The sequence below is a fragment of the Marmota marmota genome, unplaced genomic scaffold, assembly GCF_001458135.2.
Source record: "Marmota marmota marmota unplaced genomic scaffold, marMar, whole genome shotgun sequence".
In the NCBI taxonomy this organism is placed as follows: domain Eukaryota; kingdom Metazoa; phylum Chordata; class Mammalia; order Rodentia; family Sciuridae; genus Marmota; species Marmota marmota.
In genome coordinates, this window is record NW_026000037.1 from 25,381,420 (window position 1) to 25,395,994 (window position 14,575).

A 14,575-nucleotide genomic window follows, 5' to 3' on the forward strand; every position below is an offset into this window, starting at 1 on the left:
CAAGCCAGTGAGAAGATGTAGTGGGTCTTCCTTCAGGCAATTGCCTGAATTACAGATATGATGGAGAAGTTCTAGCAGCCCTCTTAGATTACAGATACTTATTTGGAGTGGTAAAGCAGAAAGCCAGAAGAGGCATGGGTCCTAAGGATTTTGTGGAACCACCATTCTAGGATTGGACTCTCTGTAAGAGAGAATGAAATTTTTTATGTTTAAGTCACTCTTAATCTGAGTTTTTATTTACTTACACATCAGAGCACTCTATAACAAGTTCTTGGACAAAAGAATTTCTCCCTCCCAGACCATGTTGTCTCACAGATCAATGAAACATAACCAAGTAAGATAAATGGTATAACAAAGTTTTGAGAAAATTCAAAGGAAGGAAAAAAGATCATAGTAAAGCACTACAATCAAATTAACTATACTCTGCTGGGTAATTCTTTACTTGAAAATTTAGGAAGATTTGAATCAAAAATGTTGAGGCTTCTTTCTATTATACTTTTTAGCATTCTCTAAAATAGAATAAATATTAAAACTAGAATCCAGACATAAAGCTACTTATAGCAAAACCAGTGACAAACCAAAAATTACACTATAGTTCACAAACCAAAATTATGGTTAATGGCCTTTTTATTATCTCAGTGACATTTTCATATCAAATTGAGACTTGAAATTTCTTACCTGACCAGCAGCCTGAATGCTTAGAATAGCCACACGAGTATCAGGATCATTTTGAAATTGATTAACCAGATGTATCCTTTCTGAAGATGGAACACTTCCATCTATCCTAATGTAGCGAGTCTGGCATCGACAAGATAAATGGCAAAATTAGGTCAAGCCCCTATGCATCCTTCTCATATTATAAACTGTACTGCTTATTTTATGGTCATACAAAATAATGGAAATTAGTTAAGATGACAGGTTGGCAAATGTTTTATAAAAAAACTATTACCAAGTTTCTTAATAGCTTCTTATATTATGGCAATATCTTTTATTTTTAACTTTTTTTTTTTAGTTGAAGATGGACACAGTACTTTTAGTTTATTTACTTATTTTTATGTGGTGCTGAGAATCAAACTCGGTGCCTCACACATGCTAGGCAAGAGTTCTACCACTGAGACACATCCTCAGCTCCAATTTCTTTTTTTTTTATTATTAGTTGTTCAAAACATTACATAGCTCTTGACATATCATATTTCATACATTTGATTCAAATGGTTATGAACTCCCATTTTTACCCCGTATACAGACTGCAGAATCACATCGGTTACACATCTACATTTTTACATACTGCCATACTAGTGTATGTCTTATTTTTTAATTAAAAGCCTACTTAAAGATAGGGTCTACATCTAATTCATCTTTATATCATCAGTATCAAGGGAAATGCCTTGTATACAACAGGAGCTCCACACATCTTTTTTGAATTAAGGTAATGGTTATTTTTAGTAAAATTTGTAAACTAGTTGGGCACGATGGCGCAAGCCTGTAATTCCAGCGGCTTGGGAGGCTGAGACAGGAGAATTTTGAGTTCAAAGCAACTCTCAGCAAAAAAGGAGGTGCTGGGCTGGGGTTATAGCTCAGGGGAAGAGTGCTTGCCTCGCACATATGAGGCACTGGGTTTGATCCTTAGCACCACATAAAAAATTAAATAAACAAAATAGAGATATTGTGTCCATGTATAACTAAAAAAAAAAAAAAAAGCAAGGTGCTAATAAGCAACTCAGTGAGATCCTATCTCTAAATAAAATACAAAATAGGGCTGGGGATGTAGCTCAGTGGTCGAGTGCCACTGAGTTTAATCCCTGGTACCAAAAAAGAAAAAAAAATTCTATGTAAATTGATATGCAACCTTTAAACAATGGATCAGACTAACTTTAAAGTTATAGAATCACTGATTCCAAAGTAAAAGCATAGTCAGACATGCTAGAACAAAGATGACTCTGCTCACATAGCAAGGATTCAAGAAGAGTACTGAATGTAATACTGAAATACAGCTCAAATATTAACTGGGAAATATGGCCCTTGAGTTCTCTTTTTTCACAATGTTAAAATGCAAAGAAAAACATGATATGGTCATCTCCATTCAGGTGGTGAAATAAGATACCCACATATATTTTTTTAAAAGTTGAGAAATATTATTAAACTGAACAGTGTTGTCTTTAAGAATAATTTCAGTTGTGACAAAGAAGTGTTTGAAAAGCTAAAAATAACTAATAATCCACCTTCATAAAAACAATTATGAGCCCTAAATTTCAAATAGTCTCACTCAAATATGCACGTCTACAGAAAGTATGGCCTTAAGTAATTGAGACATAGAAATATTCACTTTTAAAAGAGAATAATTCAAGTTAACATCAAATAGAATATCAACTATTAACTTTATCTCCACAAAGCAAATAATAAATAAAATAAAAATCCATTTATTATTCATTAAGAGAGATTATAAAATCTTCTAAGGGTCTTTCTAAAAAAAATACACAGTTTGTAAGAAAGTTTGGGAGACAATCACTTTCTACCCCATGAGTACCTACATTTTTAACTTTTAGTAAAATATAGTAAAGCCAAATGAGATTCTAAACATACTAGTAAAATGAATGTGGGAAAAAGGGGCAGACCATTATATTTGGAATAGATTCTAGTAATTTTAAAGTGTAATAGAATCAGAATAAGAAAATATTATGAACCTAATTTTATTGCTCTATCACTTAAAAATTATTTCTAAGTTTAATTAACACCTCACAAGGTGTTGTATAGATACTATAGAATAATCAATGAGAAAGTAACTTTTAATGTATAACACTTTATTACATTGTTCTCTATGTGCTCTATGGAGGAAATACTAGGACTACTTCTTTGGCTAATGTTAATGAACATAATAGTTAATTCTTAAAAAAACGATATAAAGGGGCTGGGGAGATAGCTCAGTTGGTAGATTGCTTGCTTCACATGCACAAGGCCTTGGGTTTAATCCTCAGCACCACAATAAATAAATAAATGACACAAGAGTAACATTTTAAAAAACTGATATAAAGTTTTTTTAAAAAAACATGGCTTTATTCCTGATTTTAAAAAACTGACCTATAATGACAAGTGGCTTTGTTGTTGCATGTTTAGCAAGCTTACATATTTGTCAGAGAATTTCTTTTGGCCATTTCTGAACATCTCTAGAAGTTCTCATCATTTAAAGAGAATAGATGGCAGGTATAAATGTGGAAAAAAAATGGATGATGCTGTCGCTGACAGAACCATTGGTAATTAAGGTTGACTGAAGAAAATGTGGTAGAGCCAGCTTATTTGGTGGCACTAATCTGGTAAGTCACATGGGCCGTCTGTTTCAAATTCATCTACACTAAATATTATCAATCATTTTCTATAGACAATACTGCCTGGAAGTTTAAAAGGTGTAAAAGTACTTAGTTGATAATACTGGCTGGATTCCTTTTTTCGTCTACATAACCCACATTCAAAGGACACCATGCAGATAAACAAAAATTTTAACTTTTAATTGTTAAAGAACATACTACTCTCAAATGGTATATCTAGGAAAAAAACAGAATTCACATTACTGTTTCCAAGCAACCTATGATTAATGAATTCAAATAAATTTATCAAAGGAAAATTTAAAAATTGGCATGAAAGACAAAATAGTACATCATAATAATATAGCATTTGTATAATTTGAAAAAAAAATTTTAATAATACATTATTTCTAAAATAATAAATTTTATAAAACATCATCTGAAGAAGGGGGGAATATCCTACCTAAATTATGAGACTACAAGTAATTTTTAGAATAGTACAAATTTGCATTCTAAAAATTATTTTACATAACAAAGTCAACATACCTTGTTTTCAATGACTGCTTCTGTGCAAGCTTGGAGCATGCTTAAATGGTGAGCAAAAACCAGAAACTTAAGTGAATCATTCTGAAGTATCATCTTAATATAATCCTTTACTGCACCTGCCTAAATATTAAAAGTTAAACCATATTAATGTCATAAAAATTTTATTTAAGAATCATGTCATTTTTAAAGCAAAAAAAATGCCTCAAAAATCAGCAAGTCTCTGTATTAACATCAGTAGGTCTCACAACTTTCAGCTGCTTTCTTCTCTGGGCAGTATACGGAAGTAGAAGCCAATATGTAAGGGGCATGTGAAAAAAGAGGGAGAAGAGGTGAGAAATGAGAGGTAAAACAAGAACAAGACAAGAATTAGAAAGAAAAAGAAAATAAAGCACAACATGGAAAGGGGTTAGTCAAGCAGGGTGTGGTAGAAGGGGTAGATAGTTTTGCTTAGAAGTTGACTTTCAAAAAAGTCTTAAAGAAGACTGTTTGTGTAGAGTTAAAGAAAAAACAGAAAGTAAAAATTTTTTTTAAAAAATGGTATTTTGGGGGCTGGGGTTGTAGCTCAGTGGCAGAGCGCTTGCCTAGAACATGTGAGACACTGGGTTCAATCCTAGCAGCACATAAAAATAAATAAATAAAATAAAGGGATTGTGTTCATCTATAACTAAAAAAAAATTTTTTTTAAATAATGGCTTTTTTTTTTTTTTTTAAAAGGAAAGACTGTAGAAGAATAAGAAGTCTGAGACTGAAGTTAAGATTTAAGGAAAATTTGTTTGCCTGTTTATTTATTTTTTGACAGGACTAGGGATTGAACCCAGAGGTACTCTTCTTCTGTGCTATATCTCCAACCATTTTTTACTTTTTTTTTTTTTGACTTCTTTGTTTTTATGTGATGCTGAGGATTGAACATAGAGCCTCAAACATGCTAGACAAGCGTTCTGCCACTGAGCTACAACTCCAGCCCCGCTTTTTAAAATTTTGAGATAGGATCTCATTAAGTTGCCCAGGATGGCCTTGAACTTTTGATCTTCTTGCCTCAGCCTCTCATATAGTTGAGATTACAGGCATGTGCCACCTTGCTCAGTTGGGTGGGTGGGTTTTATCTATCTATCTATCTACCTATCTGACTCTGGAGATAGAACCCTGGGCTTTGTGCATGCAAGGCAAGCACTCTACCAACTGAGCTATATTCCCAGCCGGGGTTTATTTACTTTTTAACTTAAGGAACTTAGTAGGCTTACTAACAGGCAGTTAAAGAAGAGAACAGGCTAGGAGAAATAGAAAATAAGGGCATTTGGCTTTTTTTGAGGTACAGAAGATTCCAGAAGAGCCTGGAGTGACAGGATCAAGAGCACAGGAGGAATGTCTGAAAGAACAGAGGGAAATATGAAGAAATTGTGTGGTAGAAGAAAGAAAATCATGAAAGCTCAGATTGAATATGCTTTTACAGTTAACTTTAGGAAAAATTACATACTAAGAATAAGAAGTCAACATGAAGTGACTTAAATAGGAATTGAATTTAGGTGGATAGGATTAATTAATTTTAAACATGGATATAGTATATTCTAACTGTTAAAAGCTAGTTACTTAAATGTTTTGTATAGAGATGACAGGCGGAATGCCAGGTTGCTTATGACTAAAACTCTCAGGTGTCACTTCAGGGGAACTGGGCTAACTGGGCTGCGTGAAACAACCAAACAAGGGACAGAAATACCTTCTTTGGGGGTGCTGTGACGGCTCCTCTGACCTTAAGAGTCCACAGAAAGAAAGAGAGAGAGAGAGAGAGAGAGAGAGCATGTGCTGACCCCTTTTATTGAGGAGAAGCTATTCAAATGAGGTAAGGGGTCAGGTTTCAAGGTGCTGAGTCTAGCTTCATGATGTCTGTTGTCAGCAGATTGACTGACATCTAGGAAGACCACACCCCAGGGCCCAGTAAGAGAAGGGGACACACAAAAGGCATTTCCATGGAACATTCTATCCTAAACAGGGCAAGGGATAATATTACAAAGGACCAGGTGAGCATAGCTCCACCCATGGAGATGTAGAAAGGCATGCCCATGCAGGAAGACACAGTCACTCAAAACCTAGAAGACCAAGGCCATCCAGCAGCATGACCACTGGATGCTACACCCGCTCAGCAGGGAGTCAGACCCAGTCAGGTATAGTTTGGCCTACCACAGTGGAAGACATTTCTTTTCTATGCCATTTTTAAATTTTAGTAAACTGTACAGGGACAAAGAAAATTGGAGAAAGGTCAAAAGCAACAAAACTTTCAAAGCTAGTAAATAGTTGATGCCTAATAACTGATTAGCCAATCTGGGAGATCCAAAAAAAAAAAAAAAAAGTCAAGAAGCACCTGGTTCATGCTATAGTCATCTATAAAGGCTTAGGAAAAATAGCACCTAGGGAATGAGAATGAAGTATGGCTAGAACTGGAGGACTTGCTGAATGCTGAAGTAGTTGATTGTGTATAACATTGTTCCATATCCTCTCTCTATGGATCCCACATCACAGGTACCTTTCCTGACCACCCTAGCAGAAAATTAGAATTATTTTTTAGATAGGGTAAAACAATTTATTTGGATAACTGGAACTCCACATCTATGTATGATATCAAAGTGCATAAATGCATTTACTGTCGTGTATAACTAATTAAAACAAATTTTAAAAAAGTATGGATTGGAAACTTAAGGCTCAATGCAATAGTGTTGAGAGGTAGGGCCTAATATGAGGTGTTTAGGTTATGAGGCTTCTACCTTCTTAAGTGGACTAATGCCAAGTATAAAAGGGCTTAAGGCTGCAAATTCAATCTCTTGATCTCTCACATTCTCTTGTCTTTCTGTATTCCACTATAGGACAATGCAGCACAAAGTCCCTCCTCACAAGTGCACACCTTGATATTGAACTTCTTAACCTCCAGAACTGTGAGCCAAATAAACTTCAATTGTTTAAAAATTACTCAGTCTTGGGTATTATGATATAGCAGCACAAAAGGACTCAGAGAGTAGGCATACAGTGCAAAAATCATGGAAATTAAATGAATATTATATATAAATGATAAAGTACTGGAGCTGTAGCTCAATGGTAAAGGCACTTGGCTGACACGTGTATCCGAAACCCCAGAACCACATACAAAGTTATGTGTGTCTGTGTGTATGTGTATGTGTGTATATACACATGTACAGACACATATGTGTGTGTATATATGGATATGTGTGCTCTTGGCCTTATTACCTCCATATATCCCAAAGAGACAAATAGGCTTATGTCCATTAAGCAGAAGAGCAGAATCATATAAAAAGTGATTCTTTTCTGGGGAATATGACCAGCCAAAGAGGAGGAAAACAAAAACAAAAAAACAAAAGAAAGAAATAGGGGCTGAGGATGTAGCTCAGTGGTAAAGCGCTTGCCTCGAATGTATGAGGCACTGAGTTTGATCCTCAGCACCACATAAAAATAAAGATACTGTGTATTCATCTACAACTAAAAAATATACATAAAAATAAAAAAGGAAAGAAACAACTAAAGATAGGGTTCTCAACAAAACATCCCAATCAGATCACCTTTAATTGACAGCCATAGTCTATAAGCATATCTACGCACAAGATTTAGCATAGTCAGTGTTTAGTATCTTTTATGTAAACAGAAGCAAACAACCCAAGATCACCGGACATTTTTAGAACACAACACAGATGAATATATTAACTGTGCAGGCTAGAAAAGAGTGTATTTATAAAACAAAAACAGGATGATATAAAAATGAAACATTGAATGGAAAAAATGCTCTCAAAAATTAAAAATATAATAGAAGTTTAAAATTCACTGGTTATTAAACTGAGAAAATGTCCAAAAAAGTAGGTAGAAAAAAAATAAATAAAATACAAGAAAATTAGAGAACTAAGTCATGAGAGCAATATGTGAAAAATAACATTTCTAGGAAATAATGCAGAGAAAGAAGAAGAAAGAAAAAAATCAAAGAAAAAGTTTCACTGATCATATGGGCATGAGTATTCACAATGGAAAATGGAAAAGTATTCATCCTTCATGTGAATGAAAATGAACCCAGAGCAAGGCCTATCATTATGAGATTTTAGAATGCTGGGGATAAAGATTCCAGAGAAAGGAGGAAAAAATTTCTCAGAATCAAAATAGGATAAAAATCTTGAATTGCATTGGATTTTTCAACAACAAAATACAAGAAATTTTTAGAGAAACAGATTTCTACAAATTTCACATCCAGCCAAATTAAAAACCAGGTATAAAGAACATGAATATTTTCAAATATCTAAGTGACTCAAATAATTTACCTCCAAAGAACCTCTTTTTGGGGAGGCTTACTGGGGACTTTGATCCAGCAAAATAAGAGAGTAAACAAAGAAAGAAAATAATATGGAAATAGGTGGTTCAGAGCAAAGGAGAAAAAGAAAACCTCTAGGATGAAAGCTATGCAGCAGACCTAAGGAGCAACGGTCTAGACTGGAGTTGATTCAGGGAAAATTTCTTTAAGAAGATGAAATTAACAAAGCCCAATGTTTAAAGACAGTAAGAAAATAACAAGGGAAATAACAAGGGAAAACTTTGAGGATGAATTAGTAATAGGTACACCGACAATTAAGCAAAAGAAGAGGAAAACAAAAACAAAAACTTCAATTACTAAATTAAAATAAAATAAAATGTGTTATAGAAGAAATAAGACATGATAAAGGGTTACAAAGTTGTAGTTAGAAGTAAGACATTTTGGTGTGCTTTTGAACACTGGAGGTGACAGTCATATCAATAATGTACTGTATATTTCAAAAAGCTAGAAGAAAGGATATCGAATTTTTCACCACAAAGAAAGGATAAATGTTTTAGGAGCTAGATATGTTTATCCTGATGTTAACATCATGCAATGTATTGATATATCACAATGAAAATTCATAGGATCTCACATTGCTCACTAGTAAATATTTTAAACACGTTTCTAATAATATACATAGCAAATGTGGATCAAGCCAAAATTAGTAGAAGTTGCTATACAATTAGTAAAACTATTTTGTGTATTTAATTACATATAAGAGGAAGTGAGGGGAAAGGGAAAAAAAAACAAGGGGGAGAAATGAATTACAGTAGATGGGGAAGAGAGAAGATGGGAGGGGAGGAGGGATAGTAGAGGATAGGAAAGGCAACAGAATACAACAGACACTAGTATGGCAATATGTAAAACAGTGGATGTGTAACCAATGTGATTCTGCAATCTGTATACGGGGTAAAAATGGGAGTTCATAACCCACTTGAATCAAATGTATGAAATATGATATGTCTAGAACTATGTAATGTTTTGAACAACCAATAATAAAAATTAAAAAAAAATTAGTAAAACTGTAACACTTTGACGGAAAGACGAGAATAGAGGAAATGTATGTGTGAAGGTGGGGCAGAGGGGGAAAGAACTAAAATTTTACCTTCTATATTGAGGAAGCAATTGATCACAGACAAAATTACAACACAAGCAGTAATACAAACTAAGAACCCCTGGTGTAAAGGATTTGAAATACTAAGAAAAATTCAGTTTTAAAAAACTGGAAAGTAGTGGGAATAAGGTTAGGAAGACTTGTTTTTGGAATGACTATTTTTTGCTGTCAAACTAATATTATGCAGCTTTGTTAATAAAAAATTTTAAATGGGGGCTTTCAAATTTGAAAAATATGTATTTAAAATTAATGCATATGACTGTAATGTGACAAGACTGATTTCGCAAGCTATATTTTATATGCCTAAATTTTCTAAATAACAGAAATTCTTCATACAATGAGATTAAAGGCTGGTAAGAACTTTAGCCTTGGATTTTGGTGCCTCACAAAGTGGAAATAGAGCCCTCTCAAAACAAGAAGCTATAAATTCTGGATGTGTTGTCATGGCAACTGAATCACTTTAATAAAGTACACGTTTGCCTAAAGAGCTATATTTACTGTGATAAGGCTTTCAAAAAGTACATGTCAAGTTGAAGTGTTTTTAAGGTGCATTTACAACTATCCAGTTTGGATTCATAAACTAAGATCAATGTATCCCTAGTCTAAGATGCACTCCCTTTCTCTTCCTAAGCAAGCCATTTCTGCCATTGTTCCCTCCACTGATGTCACCCAACTGCCCATCACTACCAGAACCACTTATGCCAAAGCTCAAGTTCCCAGCTCTCCAATTCTTCCAAGTTAGTGCTTTGGAAAGGGTTGTGGTTACTATTAATATTATAAAGGTAAATTACACAACTGGCTAAACAGGCTCTTGAGACTAAGATAAAAACCATCATTATGATGTTGATTCCTAGGAGGAAAGGTGTTCGGAGTACCAAAATATCTATGTAACAGATGAACTTCTAGGATTCTTTTAGGTTCTTAAGTTAGGAATTGCATAGATTTGCATTTAAAAATGTGCTATACATGCATTTTAACTATCTTGACTTTATTCTAATCAAAATTGTCACCACATTGTTATATTTTAAATTATTTGAGCAGTATGTAAAATGCCAGGTCCTGGTAATAATCAGTATCTTAGTTATGGTGGGTTCAGGTTTTCTAGAAGTTACAAAAAATGCATGTGTTCAAAATTATACTATTTACTGAAATTTATCATGTTCCTGTTAAATGAAGGTCTGATTTCCATAATTAACAAAGATTATACACTATATCTTATTTAAAGAAATATAAATGAATATATTGTAATATTTGTTAATTTTTAAAAATAATTTTTGTAGTTATAAATGGACACAATACCTTTACTTTATTTATTTTTTATGTGGTGCTGAGGATTGACCCAGTGCCTAACATGTGCTAGGCAAGTGCTCTACCACTAAGCTACAATCCCAGGTCAGATTTGTTTAAGTGAAGAGGTGCACATCATACTTTCTGAAGTAGAAGCAGTGGCCGGGCGGGGGCGGGATGTACGGACAACCTATACTGCATTGAAGAGCAGATAAAATTATTTGATTTAAACTTGTCAGCTTTTAATAAAATGCTAAAAAAAAAAAAAAAAAAAAAAAAGGAAAACGTTAAACCTGAGGAAAGACAGGTTTCTCTTTTGGTCAAACTGTAATCCAGGATCCTCTGAGCTCTCTTCTTAACTAAGCCTTGACGTTGTCCTTATGTGGTCTCCTGTCCATGCCAGACCTCTATTACTCAATCTTAGCAAGAATCTCCCTATCCTTGATAACTAAGCAAGTTCCTCATTCCCCACTTTTGATGTGTAAGTCTTTGACCCGTCTTTGGCAAGAATTCTGTTAGGTCAGTTTTGCAAGGATCCCTTATACTTGATATCTCTAGTTTTCCATCTATTAACCTCTTCATTGGCTATAAATCCTTACTTGTCCTTATTGTATTTGGAACCTAGCTCATCTGTCTCTATTACAACAGAGGCAACTCCTATCAGTCTTAAATAAAGTCTTCCTCCTTACTGTTCTAACAAATGTCAGAATAATTTTCCCATTAATAGCCATAACCTCCAAAGAAGCTTCCCATAAAGTGCTGAGGTCCTTGGATCCCACACTACATGGCAGTTTGCTCCAATATCTGATAGCCATTGGCTTTGATTTCTTCCTGTCCTTCTTAATCAACCAGAGTTGAACTATGATTGGTCTAAGCTAGTCTTCTATTCCTCCTGACTAATAAGACATCTGGGAATTCTGCTGGAGGCTTCAACAAACATCCTCACTGACAAAGGGATTCTCAGATTACCATTTTGCTTTGAACATGATGGCCTGAACTGGAAATCTGACATCCTATTTTATAGCAGTCATCTTGGGGCCACAATGAGAGGAAGCAGCGAACTAGGATAGCTAGAGCAGAAAGACAAAAGAATTTGACTTCATTCTCTTTGATTTTTTAAAAAATGGATTTACTGAGATATAATCCACATACTATAAAATCCACCCTTTTAGAATGAACACTCCGATGGCTTTTAGTATACTCAAGAGTTGTCTTTTAACTATTACCCAAAAAGGAATCCCTTTACCTTTCAGCTGTTACCATCAAGTTACCCTTCACTCCTAGCTCTGGGTAAACATTTAATCTACTTTGTGTCCCTCTGAATTGGACCATTTTGTATATTTCATATATGTTAAAGTCATCCAATATGTTTTTGTGTGATTGGCTTTAACATAACAATGTTTTTAATCCACGTTGTAAATAAATTACTTAATTAATTTTTTTAATGCCAAATAATACTGCATGGCACAAATATGTGCATTTAATTTATCCAATCGATACCCTGTCTCTCTTGTTTTTACTCATTTATCCAGCTACCTTATACTGTTTCACATTAAATTTATATATTGATAGTGATTTGCCTTTTATCCTTTAAAATTATTTCAAATATCAAAAGAAATACCATAGTAAAGGAGAATAGGTACTGTTAATACACAACCCTCCCCATGCCTGGCTTCTGCAGCCCACCACAAAAGGGAGGATAAAAATTTGTCTTCCACCATCTCTTCTCTTTGCTCATGATTCTTAAATTAGAAACTATTCCAGCAACTTCAAGAAGTATTTTTGAATCTGGTAGAACATGAGCTTCAGGGAATATTTGTAGTTCCATGCGACAATAAAAGAACTTGAGACATTTTCACAGAGTTCCATGTAAAAATTTTCTCACAGAAAACAAAGTTTTAGTTCAAATGATGGTTCAGATAAACTATCACATGTATTATTTTCTTATCTCCAAGCATATTTTAGTTCCTTATGAATATATCTGTAAATAGTAATCTAACATCCCTAATACATTTAATCTTTTGACACTAAGTTCTACAAGCAGCCCATTGACAAGTGGAGTAAGCAACTCCAATTTAATATCTTAACCAACACAATTTTATAAAAGAACCTGTAATGCGGGGTGCTGGGTTCAATCCTCAGCACCACATAGAAATAAAATAAAGGTATTATGTCCAACTACAACTAAAACAAAATATTTTTAAAAATTACTCAAATTTTGACATCATTGGAAAGCAAAGCCAATATAGTAAAAGGATTTAAAAAATTAATTTCATGAAAGCTTAATTATAAAAGTCATTAATTATGTGGTTTTGAGTATTGAATCCAGTGCCTACCACTGAGCCACAACCCCGGTCCAGGTAATCAACTTTTACTACTAAACCATAAGCATGAATAAAACTTATTTGGGTGTTAAAATTGTTATACACAGAATATATGAACTTTTAATTTTGTATCTTCTTTCTATCTATATAGAGATGCTGAAAAGTCTCTAATAAGAAAATAGGTACCACCCAAATCCATGATCATTAACAAATACTAAATTTATTCAGCTATCCTAGAGAAATTATGGTTTCTTGAGTCAGATTGTCTGGATTCAAATCCTGACTCCAACACTTAAAAGTCTGAGAGAGAATAAGCAAGTCACTTAATCTCGGTGCTTCAGTTTTCACACTTACAAAAGTAGATAAAGTTCTTTAAACCTCATAATGTTGTGGTAAGAATTTAATGAGGCCATGCATTAAATATGCTTGGAATAGTGCTTGGCACACAAGAAATATTATAAACATATTAGCTCTTAGTATTAACATATTTTTCTAGTGAACTGAAAAAACAATTTCAACCTTCTCAACTTGCTTCAAAATCGGAACTATGACTATTGGTTCTCAAATACCCTCACTGCCTAGAGAAAGTAGAATCATCATCTTAGAATTCTGTTTCTTTTCTTTATTTTCACTCATTCTAATTTCCTTTTCTTTTGGAACAAGAGAGGTATTTCTTTACTTCTCTAAGGCGAATCACTTTACCTTTGATTCTAAACTACCTACTCCTGCCATCTTAAAAACCTTAAAACCACTCTTCCATGTCAAGTGAGCATTTTCCCATTTTTAATAAAACATTCCTCCATATCACTTCGCCATTTCACTATCCCTTTCTTCTCTAAAATGGTATTATTTTCTTATTTGCACTTAATTGATTATTGCTGACCATCTCTTACTAATGAACAGGAGGCAGGCTATCCCTGGGTCAGAGCGTAGAGACTCCTAAATCACAGAAAGAGCAAAAGAAGAGGAACTCTTCAGTCTCACATCATTCCAGGCCCTGTACAGCAGGGATTATTGTAGTGTCCTCATTATAGTTTACTTCATTTTATAAATAGGATTCCACCTGTGTTAAGCTGCTGAGGCAATTAAAGAGGAAACACACTTTGTGCATAATGGGAACATGTTTAAAGCAATTTGCCTTCTGCAAAGTTTTTTTTCAGTACTAAGGAATGCTACCATCACCAAAGTGACAGGAAATTTTAAATTAGGGGTTGGTTTTAACCATTTTTATAAAAACTGGCATTTCTCTCAAAATGATTTTCTTTAAAAATGAGATGTAGTTGTAATGTATTCCCAAATAACTGAGAATTGGCTAAAGCAAGCATACCACTTATATCTGTTTTCTCCTACCTGTATATTATGCTGAGCTTAAATCTGAAGAATCTGTCAATTTGCATCCATTGTATTCTGAACAAATATTACAAGCAATTTAAAGAAAGAAAAGAAAAAGTATAATTCTCTTAATTATCTGAAATTCTTCACTAATTGACTCTGTACTTTTAACATTAATTAAGTTCATTTTTTGTTTGCTATTTATCACTAATATTTCCTGTTTATCATATTTTGTTTATTTTCATTAAGAAGTATTTGTTATGGTTTAGATATGATGTGTACCACAAAAGCTTAAGTGTGAGACAATGCAAGAATTTTCAGACTTAAATGATTG

The 14,575-nt window shown here is 33.7% G+C and overlaps 1 protein-coding gene across 7 annotated transcripts in view; it reads right to left on the reverse strand.

Moving 5' to 3' along the window:
* Zranb3 (zinc finger RANBP2-type containing 3) overlaps window positions 1–14,575 on the reverse strand; it is a 224,187-nt gene that overhangs the window by 57,477 nt on the left and 152,135 nt on the right. For 6 of the 7 annotated variants that reach the window (XM_048812201.1, XM_048812199.1, XM_048812200.1 and 3 more), the window contains 2 exons: window positions 3,846–3,965; window positions 679–798 (listed from right to left, as the gene is read on the reverse strand). In XM_048812201.1, the coding sequence (XP_048668158.1) occupies window positions 679–798; window positions 3,846–3,965 (240 nt within the window). The remainder of the gene's footprint in view (window positions 1–678; window positions 799–3,845; window positions 3,966–14,575) is intronic. The other variant, XM_048812202.1, reaches the window with a different exon arrangement.